Source organism: Ranitomeya variabilis, chromosome 1 (assembly GCF_051348905.1).
Source record: "Ranitomeya variabilis isolate aRanVar5 chromosome 1, aRanVar5.hap1, whole genome shotgun sequence".
Taxonomy (NCBI): Eukaryota; Metazoa; Chordata; class Amphibia; order Anura; family Dendrobatidae; genus Ranitomeya; species Ranitomeya variabilis.
Genome location: NC_135232.1, coordinates 66,932,113 through 66,957,962, shown reverse-complemented (window position 1 = coordinate 66,957,962; position 25,850 = coordinate 66,932,113). Strand labels below are relative to the sequence as shown.

General features: G+C 48.2%; 1 protein-coding gene across 4 annotated transcripts in view; it reads right to left on the bottom strand.

The window, feature by feature from the left end:
- The window catches only part of FANCG (FA complementation group G), a 31,687-nt gene extending 6,432 nt beyond the window's left edge, over positions 1 to 25,255 (bottom strand). Inside the window, exons 1-15 of one of the 4 annotated variants that reach the window (XM_077284804.1) lie at positions 24,979 to 25,001; positions 24,765 to 24,865; positions 24,602 to 24,643; positions 24,183 to 24,355; positions 22,420 to 22,510; positions 16,151 to 16,285; positions 15,196 to 15,377; positions 14,831 to 14,987; positions 12,535 to 12,665; positions 11,323 to 11,469; positions 9,668 to 9,828; positions 8,490 to 8,556; positions 7,993 to 8,276; positions 7,100 to 7,140; positions 2,557 to 2,688 (exon numbers count right to left, since the gene is read on the bottom strand). In XM_077284804.1, the coding sequence (XP_077140919.1) occupies positions 2,557 to 2,688; positions 7,100 to 7,140; positions 7,993 to 8,276; positions 8,490 to 8,556; positions 9,668 to 9,828; positions 11,323 to 11,469; positions 12,535 to 12,665; positions 14,831 to 14,987; positions 15,196 to 15,377; positions 16,151 to 16,285; positions 22,420 to 22,510; positions 24,183 to 24,254 (1,600 nt within the window). In that variant the 5' untranslated portion in view covers positions 24,255 to 24,355; positions 24,602 to 24,643; positions 24,765 to 24,865; positions 24,979 to 25,001. Of the gene's footprint in view, positions 1 to 1,227; positions 1,343 to 2,556; positions 2,689 to 7,099; positions 7,141 to 7,992; positions 8,277 to 8,489; positions 8,557 to 9,667; positions 9,829 to 11,322; positions 11,470 to 12,534; positions 12,666 to 14,830; positions 14,988 to 15,195; positions 15,378 to 16,150; positions 16,286 to 22,419; positions 22,511 to 24,182; positions 24,356 to 24,601; positions 24,644 to 24,764; positions 24,866 to 24,978 lie in introns of those variants that run through there. The other 3 variants (XM_077284795.1, XM_077284814.1, XM_077284787.1) reach the window with 3 other exon arrangements.
- Positions 25,256 to 25,850: the final 595 nt, after the last annotated feature.

Here is a 25,850-nt window from a genome sequence, read left to right as displayed (position 1 = left end):
AGCAAAAGCAACGATACCCAGCGATGTTTTACACTGGTAACCAGGGTAAACATCGGGTTACCAAGCGCAGGGCCGCGCTTAGTAACCCGATGTTTACCCTGGTTACCAGCGTAAAAGTAAAAAAAACAAACAGTACATGCTCACCTGCGCGTCCCCCAGCATCTGCTTCCTGACACTTACTGAGCGCCGGCCCTAAAGTGAAAGTGAAAGCACAGCGGTGACGTCACCGCTCTGCTGTTAGGGCCGGAGCTCAGTCAGTGTCAGGAAGCAGACGCTGGGGGACGCGCAGGTGAGTATGTACTGTTTGTTTTTTTTACTTTTACGCTGGTAACCAGGGTAAACATCGGGTTACTAAGCGCGGCCCTGCACTTAGCAACCCGATGTTTACCCTGGTTACCCGGGGACCTCGGCATCGTTGGTGGCTGGAGAGCGGTCTGTGTGACAGCTCTCCAGCGATCAAACAGCGACGCTGCAGCGATCGGCATCGTTGTCGCTATCGCTGCAGCGTCGCTTCGTGTGAAGGTACCTTTAGTCTCATACTAGACTCCTGCTTTCCAATCACACCGGCCACTAAGTCTCATACTAGACTCCCGCTTCCTGATCACACCGGCCACTAAGTCTAGTATTACACTCCCGCTTCCCGATCACACCGGCCACTAAGTCTCATACTAGACTCCCGCTTCCCGATCACACCGGCCACTAAGTTTAATACTAGACTCTACCTTCTGAATCACACTGGACACGAAGTCTAATACTAGGCTAACGCTCCCTGCTCACACCGGCTACTAAGTCTAATATTTGGCTCAAGCTTCCTGTTCACAACGGCCACTAATATTACACTTAGTGGCCAGTGCGAATAAAAAGTGCAACTGATATAAAACTTAGTGTCTAGAGTCTACAGGAAGCCCAATACTAGACTTACTCACCAATGTGAAAACTGCAAGATTTCGATTGTTTCTCTTCGTTTTTTAATATAGTGATAAGAAAATACATAAAAAAATGTAAATTTAATATAAAAACCTGAATTAACAGGTCAGTATTTTAATCAAAACATTCCCTTTAAATGTCCCCTATAGAAAAAATGTAAGTTATAAAGTAGTGCCCCTACCTGTTAAGAGTCATGTGGGTGGTCCCTGCCTCCAGAGTTGTCCTTTAGTTTGTTGCCCCTTCAGGCCTTTAGAGGCCCGCTCCACAGACACACGTGCAGTGATGTGAGGTGCCCTCGGCTCCATCTGTGCATGCGCCGGATATAATTAGAGCTGGCTTGTAATCGGTATCTCACCCTGTGGAGCATCCGGACTTCATGGAGAAGCCGGGAACGCCCACCGGACTCTTCACACTTCTGAGAATTTTTAAAAATAAACTTTCTTGTATTTTGTGACGGCAGCAGGTTTATATGATGACTAGTGATGAGCGCAAATGCTCTTTACTAGTTTGCTGAGGGTGCTCGGGTATGCACAGAGTTTTGCGGGTCCTTGAGTGACATGTTGGGAGTCCCCGTGGCCGCATGTTTCGTGGTTGATAGCCAAAAAAGAAGCAGAGATTGCCCGTGTATGTCAGGCAATCTCCGCATGTTTTTTGGCTAACAGTCACAAAAAATGTGGCCGCGGGGACTCCCAACACGTCACCCGTGAAACTCCGCGCATACCCAAGCACCCGCGAAACCCCGTGCATACCCTAACACCCGCGAAACTCCGTGCATACCCGAGCACCCGCGAAACCCCGTGCATACCCGAGCACCCGCGAAACCCCGTGCATACCCGAGCACCCGCGAAACCCCGTGCATACCCGAGCACCCGCGAAACCCCGTGCATACCCGAGCACCCGCGAAACCCCGTGCATCCGCGAAACCCCGTGCATACCCGAGCACCCGCGAAACCCCGTGCATACCCGAGCACCCGCGAAACCCCGTGCATACCCGAGCACCCGCAAAACCCCGTGCATACCCGAGCACCCGCAAAACCCCGTGCATACCCGAGCACCCGCAAAACCCCGTGCATACCCGAGCACCCGCAAAACCCCGTGCATACCCGAGCACCCGCAAAACCCCGTGCATACCCGAGCACCAGCGAAATCCCGTGCATACCCGAGCTCCCGCGAAGCTCTGTGCATACCCGAGCACCCGCGAAGCTCTGTGCATACCCGAGCACCCGCGAAACCCCGTGCATAGCCGAGCACCCGCGAAACCCCGTGCATACCCGAGCACCCTCAGCAATCTCGAGTAAACAGCATCTGTGCTCATCACTAGTGATGACAAGTTCCTTTTAAATAACGAGGATATTTGGAGCTCAGATCAGAAAAATGGAGGTAAATCACTATTACAGATTGATTAGGAAATTAATCGGCACAGAATATTATGACTATTTAGATACAATTACAGGAGCGGGGTAAATGTTACATTGCTTGGGGAGAGAGGGCATCAACCAGAGGACCCCAGAGTGGATAAAGGAAGATGAATGGAGGTAGCGGGGTGAGGGGGCACCATAGGTCTCCCATTAGCAGGTTCCTTTGGAGATTTGGCAGACCCCCCTGTTCCAGCATCCTGACTCCCCTTACCTGGCGTGACCTGCAGGCTGAGCTGTGCATTCATCAGAGCCTTCACGTCCTCCCCCATCTGCTGGAACTGGAGGCCTCTCCCCACGAGGGCGGCCGATTTTAGGATCCCCAAAATGTTATACTCTGCGACATCTGGAGAAACATCGACCAACAACTCCATATAAGACGGTATTATGTTATATTCAGGTCACTGTATATTGGAAAACTTTATTACATCTGGGGTTTTATTTTCAAGAATTCTGCTTGCTGTCAGTGAATCACATTAATGGTTTACATCTATTATACGGAAAACCTGAGCTGAGCTCCAGTCCTGCCCACACAGCGGACGTGTCACATCATATAACTGTCCGCCATCCTCGGAGAGCGAATACTTCCCACAGCTGACAGTCTGTTACAGTTGTATCCAGGTCATACACTTCTCTGTGTGAAGCACAAATCTTAATTGTATCAAGATGCTATGTAGCAGTGGAGAAAATGCAGTCCGAAAAGGCGCAGACTCCGCTGCCCGATGGCCAGAAGTGGCCCGCAAAGTCCGTTATATAGGACCACCTGCCAATTATCTCATCACTGACAGGTCTGTCTGTGGGTGACAGTTACTTTTCCATGTACTATAGGTGGGATGTGTGGCCATCTCTCGATCCTCATATGTTGCGGACCCCTGAGTGGCACCAGTGTGGGGCGGAAAAGACGGACTGATGGCCATGTACAGTTAGGTTCGGAAACATTTGGAGTGAGATACGTTTTGGGTTTTTAGCTGTTACCAAAACAAATTCAAGAAACCGTCATATAATCAATCTGGGCTTAAAGTTCGAACCCTCAGCTTTAAATTGAGGGTATTCACATCCTTATTGGAGTAAGGGTTTAGGAATTACAGCTCTATAATATGTAGCTGCCTTTTAGGGACTAAAAGTAATTGGACAATTATTTCGAAAGCTCATTAATGAACTGCATGGGCTATTTCCTTGGTTAATCATCATCAATTTAGGAGGTAAAAGGTCGAGTTGATTCCTGGTGTGGTATTTGCATCTGAAAGCTGTTGCTGTGAACCCACAACAACCTGTGGTCAAAGGAGCACTCAATGGAAGTGAAACAGACCATCATTAGGCTGAAAAAAAGAAATGCATCAAAGAGATAGCAGAAATGAAGTGGCCAAAAGGAGTGCACTAGTGAGCTTGGGAACTCAAGAAGCCATGGACGTCCACAGAAGACTGCATGTGCGCAGCCAGCTTTACTGTATGGGGAGAAGTGGGCGTCCAGTCCTGGTAATGACTCCCAGAAGACATTTATCGCATATATTTTCAATCTTCTACAAGTGTCTTACATAGTGATGCGCTCAAAGGATTTGGACATTTTTGCATCAGATTCCCTCTAAGTAAAAAAGTGAAATAATGGCCCCCTGTGGTCCGGCATCCTCCTTCCTACACTCTTCATGTCCTGATGTGTTGGAGCTGGAGATGGAGCGGGGGAGGTCACGTCTGATACAAGCTGCAGAGTATTCCTGTAATTCCCCGAATATTGAGCGCTGGTACTTCATGTCTGAAGCGTCTGACACATTAATTACACAATTAGCTAGAAGACATCAGACCCTTCTTCCTGAGCCGAGATACAGAATGTTCTACCAAATATTTCCATTATCATCAGAACATCAAATGTTACTGTGCACCAGCGGCATAGAGTGGCAGAACAGAGCGCCACGTGGAGGAAGACCAAGGGCAGAACAGAGCGCCACGTGGAGGAAGACCAAGGGCAGAACAGGGCGCCACATGGGGGAAGACCAAGGGCAGAACAGAGCGCCACGTGGAGGAAGACCAAGGGCAGAACAGGGCGCCACATGGGGGAAGACCAAGGGCAGAACAGGGCGCCACGTGGGGGAAGACCAAGGGCAGAACAGGGCGCCACGTGGGGGAAGACCAAGTGCAGAACAGGGCGCCACGTGGGGGAAGACCAAGGGCAGAACAGGGCGCCACGTGGGGGAAGACCAAGGGCAGAACAGGGCGCCACGTGGGGGACCAAGGGCAGAACAGGGTGCCACGTGGAGGAAGACCAAGGGCAGAACAGGGTGCCACATGGAGGAAGACCAAAGGCAGAATAGGGCGCCACGTGGGGGAAGACCAAGGGCAGAACAGGGCGCCACGTGGAGGAAGACCAAGGGCAGAACAGGGCGCCACGTGGAGGAAGACCAAGGGCAGAACAGGGCGCCACGTGGGGGACCAAGGGCAGAACAGGGTGCCACGTGGAGGAAGACCAAGGGCAGAACAGGGTGCCACGTGGAGGAAGACCAAGGGCAGAACAGGGCGCCACGTGGGGGAAGACCAAGGGCAGAACAGGGCGCCACGTGGAGGAAGACCAAGGGCAGAACAGGGCGCTACGTGGAGGAAGACCAAGGGCAGAACAGGGCACCACGTGCGGGAAGACCAATGGGAGAACAGGGCGCCACGTGGGGGAGGACCAAGGGCAGAACAGGGCGCCACGTGGGGGAAGACCAAGGGCAGAACAGGGCGCCACGTGGGGGAAGACCAAGGGCAGAACAGGGCGCCACGTGGGGGAAGACCAAGGGCAGAACAGGGGACCACGTGGGAGAGGACCAAGGGCAGAACAGGGCACCATGTGGGGGAGGACCAAGGGCAGAACAGGGCACCACGTGGGGGAGGACCAAGGGCAGAACAGAGCGCCACGTGTGGGAAAACCTTGGGCAGAATGGAGTATCACAGGGTGAACAATCAGGAGCAGGACAGAGAGCTTCATGGAAGAGGATCAAGAGCAGAACAAAGTGCCATGTGGGGGAGAACCCAGTGCAAAACAGAGTGTCACACAGGTGAACCCGTGGCAGAGTGTCACTTCCAAAGAACCAGGGGCAGAACGGAGCATCACATGGCGAAGAACCAGGGGTAGAACGGAGCATCACATGGCGAAGAACCAGGGGCAGAACGGAGCATCACATGACAAAGAACCAGGGGTAGAATGGAGCATCACATGACGAAGAACCAGGGGTAGAACGGAGCATCACATGACGAAGAACCAGGGGCAGAACGGAGCATCACATGACGAAGAACCAGGGGCAGAACGGAGCATCACATGACGAAGAACCAGGGGTAGAATGGGAGCATCACATGGCGAAGAACCAGGGGCAGAACGGAGCATCACATGGCGAAGAACCAGGGGTAGAACGGAGCATCACATGACGAAGAACCAGGGGTAGAACGGAGCATCACATGACGAAGAACCAGGGGTACAACGGAGCATCACATGGCGAAGAACCAGGGGCAGAACGGAGCATCACATGACGAAGAACCAGGGGTAGAACGGAGCATCACATGGCGAAGAACCAGGGGTAGAACGGAGCATCACATGGCGAAGAACCAGGGGTAGAACGGAGCATCACATGGCGAAGAACCAGGGGTAGAATGGAGCATCACATGACGAAGAACCAGGGGTAGAACGGAGCATCACATGGCGAAGAACCAGGGGTAGAATGGGAGCATCACATGGCGAAGAACCAGGGGCAGAACGGAGCATCACATGACGAAGAACCAGGGGTAGAATGGGAGCATCACATGGCGAAGAACCAGGGGCAGAACGGAGCATCACATGGCGAAGAACCAGGGGTAGAACGGAGCATCACATGACGAAGAACCAGGGGTAGAACGGAGCATCACATGACGAAGAACCAGGGGTACAACGGAGCATCACATGGCGAAGAACCAGGGGCAGAACGGAGCATCACATGACGAAGAACCAGGGGTAGAACGGAGCATCACATGGCGAAGAACCAGGGGTAGAACGGAGCATCACATGGCGAAGAACCAGGGGTAGAACGGAGCATCACATGGCGAAGAACCAGGGGTAGAACGGAGCATCACATGGCGAAGAACCAGGGGTAGAACGGAGCATCACATGGCGAAGAACCAGGGGTAGAACGGAGCATCACATGACGAAGAACCAGGGGTAGAATGGGAGCATCACATGGCGAAGAACCAGGGGTAGAACGGAGCACCACGTGGGAGAAGGAGGGCAGAACAGAGCGCCACACGGAAGGGGCAAAAATTCCCACATATCACTAAGAATACTAATGGCACAGGGATCCTTGTATATAAGTATATAATGTGGCGAGACTGCATTGTAAGCTCTGTAAGGTTTTAACTAATTCATAACCATTACCCCACTGAGGTAAGAAGAGGCTGCTCACACTGCTGTCCTCCCTGTCTATCTAGGACACAGCAGCAGAGCCTCCCACTGCACATGCACTTGTATTAACATTCCAGGTCAGGGTAACAATGTGGCAGCCATTTTAACTCTATAATGATTACCTCCCTACACTTGACAAGGAACAACATTTCTTTTAATTACTTTTTTCCCTATTCCTGGAGAAATCCCTCTAAGCCTCACTGTCTTGTAGGTGGAGCGATCACAGTCACACAAGCTCCATAGAAATACACTGATCCTCCCTTCACCCCCTTTTTTTATTATAGTGCAGAGCTGCATCATTGCACATGGGAATAAGCCGTCACCCCACAATATGCCAGTAACACGGCGCCACACTCACCAGCATCACCACCCTGGACCCGACTCAGTAAACTGATGGACCTAAAAGATATGCAGGACTCATTAATTCACAAAATATTAATATACAACAGAGCTGATTCTAAAAGCGATCATGTGACTGTCGGAGCCGCTCACAGCAAAGTGACAAACATGCTCAACATTCATCCGATCAAAGGGGTTTGCAACGTTCACATTCTTTGTTATGCCGTCTGTCACTTACAGAAGTCACTGTGGCAGCGGCCAGAGGCTGGAGCAAAACGGGCACAGGAACGATAGCTCAATTTATTTTTGTAACACATCCGTTTAGTAAAAACCAAAAAAATATTAAAATGGGAAAAACCCTTTAAAAATCATAAATGTAATGAGTCAGATTGGGCCCTTTTTTTTTTTTTTTTTTTTTTTTTTTAAGCCATACTAGCTTTTATATTACATGCTTGACCCCTGAATGAAATAAAATAAATTATATATATATATATATATATATATATATAATTTTTTTATTTCTTTTTTAATTATTATTATTTTTTCTTAAGAATATACATTTTTACACCCCAAAATAATTGCTGTGTCATTTACATAAATGTTTTTTTGCAACTGATTTTTTTTGGCTCCCTGCACTATTCACATAGCATTGTGTGGATACATAATAAATGTCATTTTTGAGGGGGGATTTCATGTAATAATATACGTGCAGTAAAATAGGATAACTGCTAAAAGACTTTACTGAGGACTAAGCGCCTGCCAGTAATAAAAAAAAATAATTAAAGAATGACCAACAAATGTCACAAAATACAGAAAGAGAACAAAACAAGTGCACAGGAGGGGGCCGGGACTCCGGAGTCCTCTTAGTGAGCAGTTTGGGGACAGATAGGACTTACCCCCGCCCCTCCGTACCTGGTGTAGTCAGTGACGGACGCTCTGTGATCTCCCAGCATGCCGTGGGCCTCTCCCTGCAGCAGATGGGCCGAGGACGCCCACAGGACACAGTTCAGCTTCTCGCGGTCGCTCCCGAGGACATCTACGCTGACGACACCGGCGGTGATGTGACCGAGACTGTCCAGCAGCTCGGAGCAGACCGTGACGGCGTCTTGGAACCGCTTATCCTCCAAAAGGGCGGCTGCAGCTTCAAGATAAATGACGGGGACCCTGGGAAGCGGAGCGGGGCCGGAGCACACACCCTGAGACAACGGCAAAGCAGCGTCTCACATAGGACATCCACAACGCAAGACGCTCCCATCTGTAGGAGGCCGGTCTGACAACCAACGCGACAGACATTACACGAACGGTTGTCAGGTATTGTGACGTCCTTCAGATGGCCGGCGGCACAGAGAGCGGTACTCGCCATTTACACTGACATGTGGCAGCTCACCTTCTCCCGGGCGGTCACGTACCTGTCGCGGACACCCGTCCTGCAGCGCGCTCATCAGCTCCAGGTAATGTCCCACCGCATCGTCTATCCTGCAGGCAGAAGGGACCCCAAACTCATCAGTGCGGATCACTAATATGCCCCCACCATCAGACAGCGCCGCCACAGGCGCCAATATGGGCTCCGCTGTGTAGAGGGGCAGCGCTGGTCTGGTAGGAGAGTATGGCTTTTACCGTTTTTCACATCCCTGCGTCAAGTAGTCAACAACCCCTTTAATACTGGTGGAAAAAGGGAAACATTAAGGAGGAGAGAAAAAAACATGACCGTACACCTGCACACTCAGTTTGGCCGAGCATGCATTTTCAACAAGCAAAAAAAGAAAGACATTATTGGCATTTTTGCCTATTTTTGTCTAGTTTTCAAAGGTTTGGGCCAAATTCAGCTTTCCATTTGCGCCATATTTTAAAGCACGTTTGACAGGTTCGCCTCTATTTGTTTCTTTTTAGATCTATGGGAGGAATTTAGTTGTTTCCAGATCTCGTCGCCGGATTAATCATTTACGACTTTTCAAAAAGCGCAAAACTTGTCACAATTGCATTCCTCCGGAGCGATATTTTGGCGCCAAAATTTGCAGTTTGGGGCTCTCAGAAGTCACCAAAAGAAAAAAAAGGTTGAAGACAAAAACTAGAAATCATTTTTGACTTGTTGTAAAATTCTTGAAACGAGTGTGACATTTTGGAGGAAACTGGCAAAAAAAAGGAGGATTTAAAAAATGTAAACGATGAATCGTGGCCGTGGTGTTGAAATGTACCACCATTATTAATCCGGGGAATGTGGGGAGTTCTCAGTGCATAAAGTAGTTCGCCGGTTCCTCATCTCTGCTTTAATGTGTCCGGGCACCATGGATTTCATGGCAAATCTTCAGAAAGAATTGCAGAAAAAATGGTGACACTCTGTGGATTCAACCAGAAAGGAGAAAATCCGCAGCAGAAACTGATACCCTGCAAGACTAAAAATCCAGGGCCATTTTGTGGCAGAGATCCGTGTTGCTGGTACTGCGGATTTTCCATGTACGTAGAATATTTGCAGTATTTTTGCTACAGGTGCATTTACCCCAATGACAGAAATCTGCAGAGTTCAGAGTCGGTCCTATCCTCCATACAGCAGCGAGGGGCCGGACGCGGCACGGACCCTGGATCTCACCTCCTGGTCTGCAGGCAGAGCCGCGCCATCAGGTATTCCACCTCGCAGGAGGTCGGGCAGCGGATGAAGCTGCCGAGGGCCGAGGAGCTGACGATTAGCTCAGTGCGGAGCGGACAGGACATCTTTCTGGAGGAATCGTCTGCGCTGGAGTCTTCTAAGGCCTGGAAAACACAAGATACATAATGACTCCCACCCCGGGCCTGATGGAGACGTTATACAAGGACATGACAGTGAACGGGGAAACGTCCCAATCCTGGTGCCGGGAACGTCCCTGCTCCAGAGAGAAGGCTACCAGAGCCGCGCCCCATCCAAAATACGCTCTGCGGGGGGTGCCGGCGGTCAGACACCCCCAAATCAGTCACTAATACCTCATCTAATCTGCTGCTGACACTTTTTATTCTTTTATTTTGCTCCTTTCTTGTCGTTTTTTGTTGGCACCATTTGGGGGATTTATGTCGTTTTGGAGACTTTTTATTAAATTTTTTAAGGAAGTTGCAGAGAACGAAGACACGGAATTCTGGGGTTTCTGTTTCCTCTGGCGTCATGGCCTCACACACTGTATAATGTCACATTCTGATACATCCGACTTCTACAGATGAGCAGCTACAAAATAGTTTAAAAATGACTAAATAAAAATAAGCCTGGGATAACAGGGGGCACAAACTTTTATACTTTTTGTTTTAACTTTTTATTAATGTTTGAGTCCACTTGGGAATGTGAGCCCGCGCCTCCTGATCGCTGTGTACTGAAATGCAGGAGTAATGCGGTATATAGAAGAAGTAACGCAAAAAGAAGCCGAGCTTCACTGGAGGACTGAGATGGCAGCCATCACTGGAGGACCCAGATGGCAGCAATCACTGGAGGACCCAGATGGCAGCAATCACTGGAGGATCGAGACGGCAGCGATCCCTGGAGGACTGTGATGGCAGCGATCCCTGGAGGACTGTGATGGCAGCGATCCCTGGAGGACCGAGACAGCAGCAATCCCTGGAGGACCGAGACGGCAGCCATCACTGGAGGACCGAGATGGCAGCGATCCCTGGCGGACCGAGACGGCAGCGATCCCTGGCGGACCGAGACGGCAGCGATCCCTGGAGGACCGAGATGGCAGCCATCACTGGAGGACCGAGACAGCAGCCATCACTGGAGGACCGAGACGGCTGCCATCACTGGAGGACCGAGACGGCAGCGATCCATGGGTGACTGAGATGGCAGCCATCACTGGAGGACCGAGATGGCAGCGATCACTGGAGGACCGAGATGGCAGCGATCACTGGAGGACCGAGATGGCAGCGATCCCTGGAGGACTGAGATGGCAGCCATCACTGGAGGACCGAATCGACAGCGATCACTGTCAGCCCCGATACACCATTGAGGATTCCCACTGATCCATTACAACAAACCATCAGCTATGATCAGGTCGAGGTCAGACATTGAAAAACAAAGCAAGAGATAAAGTTGTAGAACGTTTCAAGAAACTTTACTTACTGTACAAACCCTTGACGTCAAACCCCAAATTTCCCGGTTCTGTGATTTTGCAGCGATTAAGCCTCAGATATCGGCGCTCTATGCTGTGGAGACGTTCTCCATGTAAGTCACTTCACTTCCAGCTAATGTGTCTGTGTGTCCACGTGATAAGACAACAAAAAATTTACCGTGTGAAGAAGAGCGAGTGCCTCCAGCTCCGACTCGGCGTCTCCCATGTGGCGGTACAGGACGGCGCTGTGGTGCAGCGCGGAGAGACACTGGAAGTCCGTCCTCAGCGCCAGCCTCCAGTACTGCAGGGACACTTGTGGCTTCGCCTGGAGAAGATGGACGAAATGTTTAACCCCTTCCTGACATTACCAAATTGCATTTTTGCACTTTCGTTTTACCTCCCATTCTTCCAAGAGCCATATCTATTTTTTTTTTTGCGTCTGAGGGCTTGTGATTGTAAAATGGCACCATTCATATTACCATAGAATGTACGGAAAAATGGGAACAAATTAGAATTCTGTCATTTTTTAGGTTCCAATTTTACCGCATTCAGGATTTTTTGGGTCAATATGATTACGGTGATACTAAATTTGTATACGTTCTTAAAATAAATAAATAAATCTAAACTTAAAAATACTGAAAAAAAACTTTTGTTTGTTTGTGTTGCCATTTTTTGGGGAAACAGAACTTTTTTTTTTTTCTTCTTCTTCTATGTAGTTTTTACGTTGGTAACATTTGGGTACATATACGGCGTTTTTATTCCATTTGTTAGGGTAAAAGACCAAAACAAAATGACAATTCTGATGGTTCAACTTTTTCCCCCCCTCTATTGCATTTACATTACGAGTTAGCTAATTGGATATTTTTTATAGATCAGACTGATAAATACGCAGCGATAACAAATATCGTTCTTTTTTTATTTCTTTATTTTTTTTTGCGATTTTTGTCCAAATGTTGAACAAATGAGGTTTCCACTACTCGGACAACCGCTTCTCAATCCCTATGTTTCCGCCAGCAAAATAACACTTATACTCACCATCGGTGTCGACGCTGTTCCAGCAGTGACAGTACTGTCTCTGTTGGGCGGGGCTTGTCTGACATTATTATGTCACGTGACCCCTGCAGCCAATCAGTGCTGGATTCACTCTCCCCTCCTTTGGACATATCTGGCATCCGGAGGAAGCGAGAGCTGCTCCTGCCCTCTCACTTCCTCCGGTTGTCAATTACGTCCATATGAGAGGAGAGTGAATCCACCGCTGATTGGTCTCAGTGATTGCATGATATAATGTCACGCAATCCCCAGAGAGCGAGCGCCGACACCGCTGGAACAGCATCGGCACTGGAGGCAGGAATAGTTGTTTTACTGGGGGAAACTATTCTCTATTACTTACCATCCTGTAGAAGGAGCATCCGAGACAAGTGTAGATCTCTGCTAACACCCGGCTAGAACACAGACTGCCGGCGGCCTCCTGGAGGAAAACCACCGACCGCGGAAAATCTGCAGCATTCATCGCAGTAACACCTGGAGGCGAGAGAAAAAAAAAATTAAAAAAATCAGAAACACCACAATATCTATTACATACGAAAGGGGTATTCAGTTGTAAACAAGCGTCATCAAACCTCCCCCGAATAACTTTTCCATCTCCATATGAGGGCTTGTATTTTGCACTTTTCCATAACATATAGAGTTTGTTATGTTTTATTGATATTAACAGGATCAGAATTTTTTTTTCTTTAAGCAAAATATGGTTCTGGGACTGATAATTCTCACATTGAGGGATTGATTTTTTTTTTTTTTTATCATAGGGAGTTCTTGGTACCATTTTAGGGTATATATAACCAGAAGAATCATTTAATGCCATCCACAATTTCTACAAATCCAAAATTAAATCATTTAGATGGGGGAAATAAAAATAATAAAACTAAAATAATGTGCATAAGTGTGAACACCCTCTTATAATCGGGGATGTTTGGTGTGTTCAGAATTAGTCAATCACATTTACACTCATATTACATAGTAGTGCCTACACTGCCGCCATCATGTACAGTGATTCTGATTAACTCCATAGTGGGTTTTGTTGTTCTAGTAGGATTTTCATAACATTTCTTAGTTGCACTTTAGAGCAGATGCCATGGTCTGTAAACAGCTGACAACACAGCAAAGGGATCTCATTATTGAACGTGGTCAGGAGAAAGGTACAAAAAAATAATCTATTACAAGGCATTGGATCATGTTAACTGTGAAGACATCATCAAGAAGTGGCTTACATTTGGCACAACAGTGGCATTACCTACAACTGAACAACCCTAAAAAATTGATGAAAAGACGAGAAGAAAATTAGTGCGGGGGGCTGCCAAGAAGTCTACAGCAACATTTAAGGAGCTGCAGGAATTTCTGGAAAGTACGGTTTGTGTACTGCGTTTGACAACAATCTCCCATATTCTCCATATGTCTGACCTGTGGGGTAGGATGGCAAGGTGGAAGCCTTTACTTACAAAGAAAAACATCCAAGCTTGGGTATGTTTTACCAAAACCTACATGAAGTCTGCCAAAAGCATGTGGGAAAACGTATTACGGTCTGATGAGACCACGGCTAAACTTTTTGCCCATAATTCCAAATGGTATGTTTAGCAGAAAGCCAACACTGTACATCACCAAAAAAAAAAAGCATACCCACAGTGACGCATAGTGGAGGCAACATTAGGCTTCGGGGCTGTTTTTTGGAAGCTAGAACTGGGGCATTATTCAAGATGGAGGGAATAATGAAAAACTTCAAATATCAGTCAATTTTGCAACAAAATCTTAAGGCTTCTGCTAAAAAGCTGAAGATGAAAAACACCTCTCAGCGACAACGACCCTAAGCATACCTCCCAATCAACAAAATAATGGCTTCACCAGAAAATTAGTTTTGGAATGACAGAGCTGGAATTTTTATTTTTCAATGGATTTACACAGATTATGGGTGACGTCAAAGGTGGAAAAAGTTTGGAAATAATTATTCTTGGTACATTTTTTTCCATGACAAAAATCTGGCATTTTAACAGGGTGTGTAAAATTATTAGACCCACTCTGCTCCCCCCCAGTGGAATTGGACCTGGGATTGCTGGATACGCTTGCACAAGGGACTGAATACTCGGGTATTGCAGTATATGGTGAGATTCTGTATGATGGCGAGCCACAGACTTGTCTCCATAGGTGCATAAATATGGCAGCGATGAGGGGCTGCTACCAGACAAACATAAGCGGCACCCCCTGATTATGTCAAGGGTGGAAGTGAAGGGGCCCATGGGTTACTAAATGGCACCTCAAAGAATTAAATGTCATTGTCAGCGACTGACAGCGGCCATTAGGAGGTAAAACAGCAGCAATCAGAGCAAGCTGAGCCCACTGCATACACCCGGACCCCAAAGGCATGTACATCCATGTCAGGAAAGGGTTAAAAGGAAAGTGACTTAGTAATGCATTTGCTTTAAGTATCTTTCCCAGATTTACATATTTAGTCTCTGTTCACACAGAAAGCCACATACGATGTTCCCTTGATTTCCAGTAATACCAGACACAACCACAGTCAGGTGGTGGCGCTGTTATAGGGAAAAAGCTGCCATGTTTTTCCAACCCTGCACTGTCCCTTTAAAAATATACAGATCTCATCACTTCCGCTATATGAGGTCGATGATCAGAATTACCTTGGAGGAGGCAGGCGGCGTTGTAGAGGACGTCCTTTACGTGGCTGGAGGTCTGGACCGTGTGGATGGTCTCTGGCTCCTCCGGGGGCGCTGTCCACGCTCTGATCAGTGGTAACAGGTCGTCCTCCTTGTGAGAACGTCTATGGAGGTCTGGAGTCTGGAGAAAGTCGAAGCATCATGGGAGCCGAGAGAATGCATTAACATTTCACAACCGTAGACCTCCACCCCAAAAAAAATATTGTTCCCAAAGAAATTACTTGGATGGGGGTCACATTTACCCAATATACCTGACCTGTAGAAACTGCTACCCCCCAGAAATAAGCGGGAGCGGAGGCACATCCAGAAAAGGAGCTCAAATCACCTACATGGGCGAGTAAAGAAAACAGCTCCGCAGCCTCGTGTAACTGACCACTGGACATCCAAAGGGCGCAGCGCAGCCCGGCCAGTCTGTGCAGCGCAGAAGTCATCTCCAAGGAGCCGTCCGCTGCCAGAATCCTCTCCCAAAGTCCAGCACCGACCGCGTCACCCTGTCCCAAAGCTTCCACCACTGCACGGGTACAAGAGAGGCCACAGCTCATTACCCACCTACACTGCAGTGGGCAGTGACCCCACAGTACACCACGTCTGTATAAGGATGAAAATCACCAGCAAAATAGTGAGTGCAGCTCTGGGGTATAATACAGGAGGTAACTCAGGATCAGTAATGTAATGTACACAGTGACTGCACCAGCAGAATAGTGAGTGCAGCTCTGGAGTATAATACAGGATGTAACTCGGGATCAGTAATGTATGTACACAGTGACTGCATTAGCAGAATAGTGAGTGCAGCTCTGGAGTATAATACATCATGTAACTCAGGATCAGTAATGTAATGTATGTACAAAGTGACTGCACCAGCGGAATAGTGAGTGCAGCTCTGGAGTATTATACAGGATCAGTAGAGGATAAACAATGTAATGTATGTACACAGTGACTTCTCTTACCCTCATCTATCAGTTATGGAGCACATAACTAGGATTCATGAGTAGAGATGAGTAAAGCTTCTAGGCTCTGGTCCAGCGGCTATGTCAGTGTTCCTCGCCTGCCTAACGGGAGCCCCGTGTACCGCCTCCTACCTGCTGGCATCCGGAGCTCACACTCTGATCAGCCGGCCAGGCACAATGTCATCATTGTAGCGTGATATATACACAACGACCAGTTAAAATAATAACGTAGCCAGGGATATTGGCAATCATGGGATACAGAGGCGGCCTCGGACCAGGGTCCTGGGAATCGCTCATCACTAATCACTACCTATAACACCACTCTGACGCTCCTCACCTCTGCGCAGGGCGTCCTCCACCTGCACCGAGTGTTCAGCAAGGAATCCACTGCCACTCAGATTACTGTGAATGATCACCATGTTATACACAACACTGAGCTCCAGGGGAAGGGCGGGAATTGTCGGGGGTAATCCTGCAATTAGACAAGGGGAAAAAAGCAAATATTAAATTAACCTTAAAAAAATCGACAGTGTATGGCACAAAATGAAAGCTGATCAGTGGTCCGTTAATACCCTGTTTACACAGGCAGACCGCAGATAACAGGTGCATAGATCAGTAATAGATCGCTCAGTGTGCACAGGCTGCCAGTGTTCTCAGAAGCACAAGTCCAGTTTACAGGCCGCTGCTCTGCCAAGAAAGATGAATTTTTAAGCAAACCAAACAAATGTTTTGCTCGCCCGTCAGATGCTGCCAGATTATCGGAAAACACCGGATTACGTACCGGTAATGCTCTTTTATAGAGCCACGACAGCACCCACTGAGAGAGGGGATCCGCCCCTAGGAACAGGAAACCCTACGGAGAGATAAAAGGGGCGGTCCCCCTCGCTCCCACAGTTTGGGTTACAGAGATTGCGAGGAACCGCCCGACAGTTTTAGTTAGGTCATTCTATATTAACATTTCATCTTAACTTAATCACGTATATTTACAAGAACCAGTCACCCTTAATAGTGCTCATATGCAAACTAATATATAAGGGAGGGAAGTGAAGGGGTGCTGTCGTGGCTCTATAAAAGAGCATTACCGGTACGTAATCCGGTGTTTTCTCTTCGCCACGACAGCACCCACTGAGAGACTTTCAGAGATAGTTATTTGGGGGGGATTATCGTGTTAAGAACTGATCTACCAAAACACAAGTCAGTGGAGGCAGATAGATCTAGTCTATAGTGACTATAGAAGGTAGTAGGAGAGGACCAGGTTGCGGCCTTACATATGAGATCTATCGGAACCTCTGCTCGCTCTGCCCAGGATGATGCTATCGCCCGGGTGGAATGTGCCTTTACAGTCTCAGGTGGATCTTCCCCTTTAGACGAATAGGCCAGGTATATCGCCTCCCGAATCCATCGGGATAAGGTGCCTTTTGTAATACCAGCTCCTTTTCTCTGACCCTGGAAGGAAACAAAAAGAGCCCTGCTCTTCCTCCAGGTGCTAGTCCTGTCTAAGTAAGTCATTACAGCCCTTTTCACATCTAAGGTATGGTATTTCTCCTCTTCCTGATTTGTAGGGTTATCATAAAAAGTAGGAAGAAGAATTTCTTGAGATCTATGAAATTTAGTACACATCTTAGGTAGGTAGGAAGGGTCTGTTTTCAGGACAATTCTATCTGGAAATATCGACAGAAAGGGAGGATCTACTGATAGTGCCTGTATGTCACTTACCCTTCTCGCCGATACTAATGCGACAAGAAGAGCAGTTTTGAGAGTAACGTGTTTAATGTGAGCTGAGTGTAGTGGCTCAAATGGGTGACCCGTTAAGGCTTCAAGGACTAGATTAACATCCCAAGGAGGTATGCGGGGAATCTGAACTGGTTCTGACCTCTGGCAGGCTGAAATAAATCTAGCTATCCACCTATCACCCACTACATTGTGACTATACAATGCCCCTATAGCAGAGACTTGCACTTTTAAGGTATTAACTGAAAGACCTAAGTCACGCCCTCTCTGGAGAAATTCTAAAATGTTAAAAATAGGAATTTCTTTTGACAAGGCCAATGGATAAAGACTTAGAAACTTTCTCCATACTCTCACATATATAGAAGTAGTGGATCTTTTCCTACTTAATAATAGAGTATTAATCACTTGATCAGAGAAACCCCTTAGTTTCAACAATTGCCTCTCAAATTCCAGGCTGTCAACCGTAGACCCTTCACATGAGGGTGGTTGAAGGGTCCCTGGAAGAGAAGATCCTGATCCTCTGGGAGAATCCACGGATCTGAGATGGACATAGCTCTGAGCAGGGAGAACCATGGTCTCTTTGGCCAAAATGGGGCAATCAGGATTATATTGGCTTTGTCCTCTCTTATCTTCCTGATTACTGTTGGTAGAAGTATCAGAGGAGGAAAGGCATACGCTTTCTGAAATGTCCATGGCACCTGGAGAGCATCGAGAAAATCGGGTTTGTCGGATTGGAACATTGAAGCGAACCTTTTTAATTGCCTGTTGTTTCTTGTAGCGAAGAGATCTATCTCTGGTAAACCCCATTTCATGGTTATCATTTTGAAGATACAATGATTTAAAACCCACTCCCCTTGGTGGAGGGTATGACGACTGAGGAAGTCCGCTTTTGAATTGTCCACTCCTCTGACATGTAGTGCTGATAGAGACAGTAGATGTTCCTCGGCTATAGTTAGGATGTCTTCGGCTATAGACATGAGTGTTCCTGATCTTGTTCCTCCTTGATGATTGATATACGCTACTGATGTCATGTTGTCTGACAGAATCCTTGTATGTGTTCCGTGTAGCTGCGGAAGGAATTCACATAGAGCGTGATGTATAGCTTTCAGCTCTCTTATATTAGATGAGTCGTCTGACTCCGTAACCGACCATAGACCTTGGGCTACCTGATCTCTCAAATGTGCTCCCCAACCACTAGGACTGGCATCCGTGAATATTGTGTTTGAGGGTTTAACTACCCATGGGACCCCACTAACCAAGTGATCTGGTTCTAGCCACCAGGATAGAGATTTAATTACGTCTTCAGAAAGGGAAATTTTACCGTCTAGATGACCTTGTAATTTTATTTCCTCATGTAAAATTGCATATTGTAAACACCTTGAATGAAATTGGGCCCATGGTACTGCTGGGATGCATGACGTGAAGGAGCCAAGGAGGGACATGCCTTGTCTTAAAGATATTAGAGGTTTATCTATTACCGACTGTACCTTATTTCTTATTGTCAATTGCTTGGATTGTGGTAGGAAACATTTTTGGCTTATAGAGTCTATTATAATTCCCAAGAATGTTTGTCGAGTAGTTGGAAGGAGATTAGATTTTTCCCAATTTACCAACCATCCTAGCCTTCATCAGATCATCAAGGTACGGAATTATGAGGGTATCTCTTACTCTTAGGTATGACATTACTTCCGACATTAACTTAGTGAATACCCTTGGAGCTATTGATAGTCCAAAGGGCATTGCTGTATACTGAAAGTGTCGTATACATCCATTCAACACAATCGCCACGCGGAGATATTGTTGATGTTCTATAAAAATTGGCAGATGGTAATACGCATCTTTTAGATCGAGTACCGTCATAAAGCAATGGGGAGACAACAGCTTTATGGTGGATCGGATAGACTCCATTTTAAAGGTTTGATTCTGTAAGAAGGTGTTCAATTTTTTAAGGTTCAATATGGTTCTGAATGATCCATCTGGCTTTGGGATTAAAAATAGAGGGGAATAGAATCCCTTTTTTTGCTGAAGAAATGGAACTTCCACCAAAACCCCTTTGGCTAGAAGATTCATTACCTCCTGCTCCAAAGCCTCCTGTTGTAACTGGGTTTTTAAAGAAGTCAATAGAAATGAGTCCGGCGGGACTCGGGAGAATTTTAGTTTTAGGCCGAAGGTGATGATATTATTTGCCCAAACATTCGAAGTTATTTTCTGCCATTGATCTGAGAAGGAAGACAATCTACCTCCGACAGGCAGATCTGTTCTAGCGGGGTTTTTCCTCAGTTTTGAAAGGGCGCTTCCCAAAAAAAGCTCCTCTCTGTCTGGTGTCTCTAGTGGCCCAGCGATCTTGGCTCTTGAAATCCTTCCTTTTGTTAAACACGGGCTTTCGGAACGCCCTCCTATAAGATGGAAGGTAATTATTATTAGGGAAGCCCTTTTTCCTCTCTCCTGCTTTAGTTAGGATCTCGTCGAGCTTAGTACCAAATAGGTACTCACCCTGACATGGAAGGCCACATAATTTGGATTTTGTCTGGGGATCGCCTTTCCAACCCTTAAGCCACAGGGCCCTACGTGCTGCATTAGTCAGCCCCGCCGACTTGGCCGCCAAACGTATTGAGTCAGCAGATGAGTCTGCCAGGAAGGCTGTAGCACCCCTAATCAAAGGTATTGAGGCTCTCAACTTGTCTCTAGAGAGACCGTTTTTAAGTCCTTCTTCCAAGTCACTTAACCAGACTAACATGGACCTAGCGGTGCATGTAGCCGACACAGCCGGTTTTAGGGCTCCCGCACAAGACTCCCACGCTCTTTTAAGGAGAGAGTCGGCTTTGCGGTCCAGAGGATCTTGTAGTGAACCTGAATCCTCCACAGGTAGCAGGGATTTTTTAGATGTGGAAGCCACTGCTGCGTCTACTTTTGGGGCTTTTGACCAAGTCGAAAATTCCTCATCATTAAACGGATAACGTCTCTTTGAAGATGGTGGTAGTCCCCTCTGCCCCTGGCTTTCCCACTCTTTTTTAATTAAATTTTTAACTGCTGCTATCACCGGAAAGGAGGGTCTTTTCCTTTCGGACAGCCCAGCGAACATTATGTCCTGCTGTGTTTTAGGGGTCTTAGAATCCTCGATGCCCATAGTGTTACAGACGGATCTCACCAGGTTATCTATACTATCGGTGGGGAAGCACGTATCCTGATCCTCATCCGAGGAAACATATTCTCTGGAAATATCCGAATCTGCATTCTCTAATTCGGAAGACTGGTCAGATATGGGTGAAACATATTCTCTTGTCCCCTTAGTACGCGTTTCTTTCCCCGAACTATGCAGGGCTTGTAGTTCTTCTCTAATCAACACTCTAATGTCCTCTGATTTAACCGAGGCCTCCTCCCGTAAGGTGGAATCAATACATGGTTTACAAAGTTTATTTTTGTAACTATCCGGAAGGGGCTGAAGACATATCGCACACTGTTTGTGTTTCGTTTTTTCAGTACACTTTGCCTAGAGTGTAAGAGGAGAGGGAACAGCAATCAGCTTAATAGGGTAGATATACACTCACCCCAGTGAAGCGTCTGTGAAGGTACCGGCTGACGAGGAGGAGACTGCAGAGGCTTGCTCTTTTTAGAAGATCCGCTCCGCTTGGAGCGGCTGCTGCTGCTGGCATGGCTGCGAGGAGTAGTTGCGGTGGCCTCAATAGAAGACATCGCAGGGTCCTGTGCCGAATCCATATTGGACGCCGGAGCGTTACTGCCGGCGTCCTTTTCACATGGGGGCCGCCATCTTCTTCCTGTTGAACCCGGAAGTGCTAACCACTTCCGGGTCGCGGCCATATTCCATGTGCCCGCGCTGTCACCGGCACCAGCGCGGGCGCCGTCTCCATCACCCCGGAAGTTTTTGCTATACTTCCGGGGGAATATACTGGGGCTCCACGCCGTATGAGCGCTCGCCGAGGACGGCGCAGCGCTCACCAAACCACAGCGCTAACTCCCCGCAGACGTCCCGGATGAATTCCTGGGAGCCAGCCACTTTCCAGCTCCGGCCTCCCGGCGTCTGCCAGCAGAGGGGGGAAGCTGACACCAGGACCCCCGACGCTGCCTCCAGCTCTGGAGCCCTTGCCGTCCTCACAGGTAAACTGCGCAAGCGGCATCCAGGCTAGGCATCCTCTTCTCCGTGGATTCCCATAGGAACAGGAAACCAAACTGTGGGAGCGAGGGGGACCGCCCCTTTTATCTCTCCGTAGGGTTTCCTGTTCCTAGGGGCGGATCCCCTCTCTCAGTGGGTGCTGTCGTGGCGAAGAGAAAAACAGCATTCCTAGGAAACACACTTCACTCTGGCTGCACAATTGAGCTTTTAATAACTAGGCAGGGCAGGCGTGTTTGATGCTTTTAGCAGACAGATTAGTGATGTAAAACTGCAAATGCCATTCTCTTGATGCACATGGCAGAGGACTATCTTCTGCCATATGCATCAACAAAGCAGCATTTGCCATTTTGCATCATTGATCTGTGAGCAGAAGGCAACAAACACACTCCGGTCCTGCTTGTGTCAGCTCTGCTGTGCTCCATTGTGCAGGAGAGTTGAGCTCTGTTGGAAACCAGCAAACACATCAATGATGTAAAAACACCTAGGACAGCTATGATGCTCCAGATATCTGCGGAGGATGCAGCAGAGCTGAGCACAGTGTAGTAAGGTTGTGCTGGTTGTGTGGTTTTAAACATTCATCAGTCAGTGGCTTCCAGCACAGCTCTGGATCATCAGCTCAAAGAGGTGGGATTAGTCAGGAGCACACAGGAGAGCGAGAGATCTGAGACAACACTGATCCTTGTCATGTAACTCATTAGACACAGCAGCGATGAGAGGACCCCGGCGCTCCCAGCAGCCGCTACCTTGGAGCTTCTGGAGCAGGTGGAAAAGGTCGGAGTGACACTGCTGCCTCCTCTGCTTCCTAATGAGAACGTCTGGGATGGCTTCTGCCTCCTGATAAAACAAGTAATATACAGTATATACACTGCTCAAAAAAATAAAGGGAACACTTAAACAACAGAATATAACTCCAAGTAAATCAAACTTCCGTTAAATAAAACTGTCCACTTAGGAAGCAACACTGTTTGACAATCAGTTTCACATGCTGTTGTGCAAATGGAATAGACAACAGATGGAAATTATTGGCAATTATCAAGATACACTCAATAAAGTTGTGGTTCTGCAGGTGGGGAACACAGACCACATCTCAGTACCAATGCTTTCTGGCTGATGTTTATGTCACTTTTGAATGTTGGGTGTGCTTTCACACTCGTGGTAGCATGAGACGGACTCTACAACCCACACAAGTGGCTCAGGTAGTGCAGCTCATCCAGGATGGCACATCAATGTGAGCTGTGGCAAGAAGGTTTTCTGTGTCTGTCAGCGTAGTGTCCAGAGGCTGGAGACGCTATCAGGAGACAGGCCAGTACACCAGGAGACGTGGAGGGGGCCGTAGGAGGACAACAACCCAGAAGCAGGACCTCTACCTCAGCCTTTGTGCAAGGAAGAACAGGAGGAGCACTGCCAGAGCCAAGCAAAATGACCTCCAGCAGGCCACAAATGTGCTTGTGTGCATGTGCCTGCACAAATAGTTAGAAACCGACTCCATGAGGATGGTCTGAGTGGCTGACGTCCACAGATGGGGGTTGTGCTCACAGCCCAACACTGTGCAAGACGCTTGGAATTTGCCACAGAACACCAGGATTGGCAAATTCGCCACTGGTGCCCTGTGCTCTTCACAGATGAAAGCAGGTTCACACTGAGCACATGTGACAGACGTGACAGAGTCTGCAGACGCCGTGGAGAGCGATCTGCTGCCTGCAACATCCTTCAGCATGACCGGTTTGGCAGTGGGTCAGTAATGGTGTGGGGCGGCATTTCTTTGGAGGGCCGCACAGCCCTCCATGTGCTTGCCAGAGGTTGCCTGACTGCCATTAGGTACCGAGATGAGATGCTCAGACCCCTTGTGAGACCATATGCTGGTGCGGTTGGCCCTGGGTTCCTCCTAATGCAGGACAGTGACAGACCTTATGTGGCTGGAGTGTGTTTGCAGTTCCTGCAAGATGAAGGCATTGAAGCTATGGACTGGCCCGTCCGTTCCCGAGACCTGAATCCGATTGAACACATCTGGGATATCATGTCTCGCTCCATCCACCAACGTGACGTTGCACCAGACTGGCTAAGAGTTGGCGGATGTTTTAGTCCAGGTCTGGGAGGAGATCCCTCAGGAGACCATCCGCCGCCTCATCAGAAGCATGCCCAGGCGTTGTAGGGAGTTCATACAGGCACGTGGAGGCCACACACACTGCTGAGCATCATTTTGACTTATTTTAAGGACATTACATTACACTTTAATTTTGTGTGTGACTCCAAATCCAGGCCTCCATTGGTTAATAAATTTGATTTCCATTGATGATTTTTGTGTGATTTTGTTGTCAGCACATTCAGCTTTGTACATAAAGTATTCAATGAGAATATTTCATTCATTCAGATCTAGGATGTGTTATTTGAGTGTTCCCTTTATATATATACTCCACAGCCAGCAAGAAATCCATGGTGAAGTATTTAACCCCTTCTTGCCAGGAGTGCAGTGGCCGCCAGGAACGTCCAGCGGACTGACACTTACCTGCCACGTCCCGATGATGCGGTTGTTCTCTTGCGTCCACCACGTCCCGCAGTCCTCCCCGTCCACCTCCATCGCTCCCCCGGGGTGCACTCACCTTGTGGGACACAGAGGGGCAGAGCTGGAAGAGAGCAGGAGACACAGGAAGAGGCCGTCACCTGCAGGACGCACTGTTACTATAAATGGGAAAAGTAAAAAAAAAAATACAAAAGATTTTTTTCTTATTTTTTTTTAAAAAAAGTTAAATCTGTTTTTTGCCCATCCAAAGATAAATAATAAAAAACTAAATAAACATATTCAGTATCACGGCGTCCGGAAAAGTCCACATTAATAAACAAACTATTATTCCGTCTGTACAGTAAATGATGTAAATGACTGGAATCAGAGTGGGCGAAGAGCAGATTGCCACAGATGTCACTCACTACAGTGTTTGTTATTTGTGATGATTATTTTTGCTGTTAATCCTAGAAAAAAACAGAAAAGAAAAAACTGCAGAATAAAAAACCGACTTCAGCCTTGTAAGGTTACAGCTCTTGGAAAAAGAGGAGGAAAAACTGGCTGTGCCCACAAGGGGTTAATCTGCACCTCAGGGTTGTCAGATGTGACAGTCCCAGCCCGGTGCCGGGTCCTCAGGTCAGATTAGCCAATACTCCGGCACCCACCGCCTCCCCAGATCCACAGGTCTCCTAGACACAGGGCAGACAGATTTGACATCTGTGACCCTTACCCTGCAGGTCACGTGTTCAGCCGCCCCCATAAAACGTCCGTCTCCCCGCCCCCTGTGGCCCCCGGCCGGTACCTGCAGTGAGGAGCCATTGCTCTCCGCAGCCGCCGCTTCCACTACAACTTTCCTTTCCCTCCACTACCACAGCTGGCTGAGTGAAAGCAGCCTCCGCAGGGGGTGCCGGGAGTTGTAGTTTGTACACTGATAGGGTTGATGATTAAAGTCAGGGCAAATGCCGAGATGTGGACTACAAGTTCCGTCATGCACTGCGATCGCTGCCAGTGAAGGACGACTCTACAGCTGAGGTGAAAGGGCTCACGGGCGGATGAGTATCAAGCGTCCAGAGAAGGGCGGGGCCTCTGGGGATGGGCGTGGCTTTACGATTGCAGGAGGTTGTGCTCATATCCGCACACCAAAGGAGGGCAGATGATTGCATGGGACTGACTATATGATATTGATGCTATTTACATGGGACTGTGTGTAAGAGGGGACTCAGGGAATAGGAAGTCATGTTTTGCACATGGGACTGTAGGTTGGAGCATTAGAGATGTTATTTACATAGGACTGTGTGTAATAGAAGGAAATTAAGTTTTGCACATGGGGCTTTTTCTATTTTTCGAGAGAGGGAGTCCCCCGCCTTCCTGTGTGAAAAAGAAGGTGGCCAGGGGGAGCAGCCCGTGAGTGAGCGAGGTGGCCAGGGGGAGCAGCCCGTGAGTGAGCGAGGTGGCCAGGGGGAGCAGCCCGTGAGTGAGCGAGGTGGCCAGGGGGAGCAGCCCGTGAGTGAGCGAGGTGGCCAGGGGGAGCAGCCCGTGTGTGAGCGAGGTGGCCAGGGGGAGCAGCCCGTGTGTGAGCGAGGTGGCCAGGGGGAGCAGCCCGTGTGTGAGCGAGGTGGCCAGGGGGAGCAGCCCGTGAGTGAGCGAGGTGGCCAGGGGGAGCAGCCCGTGTGA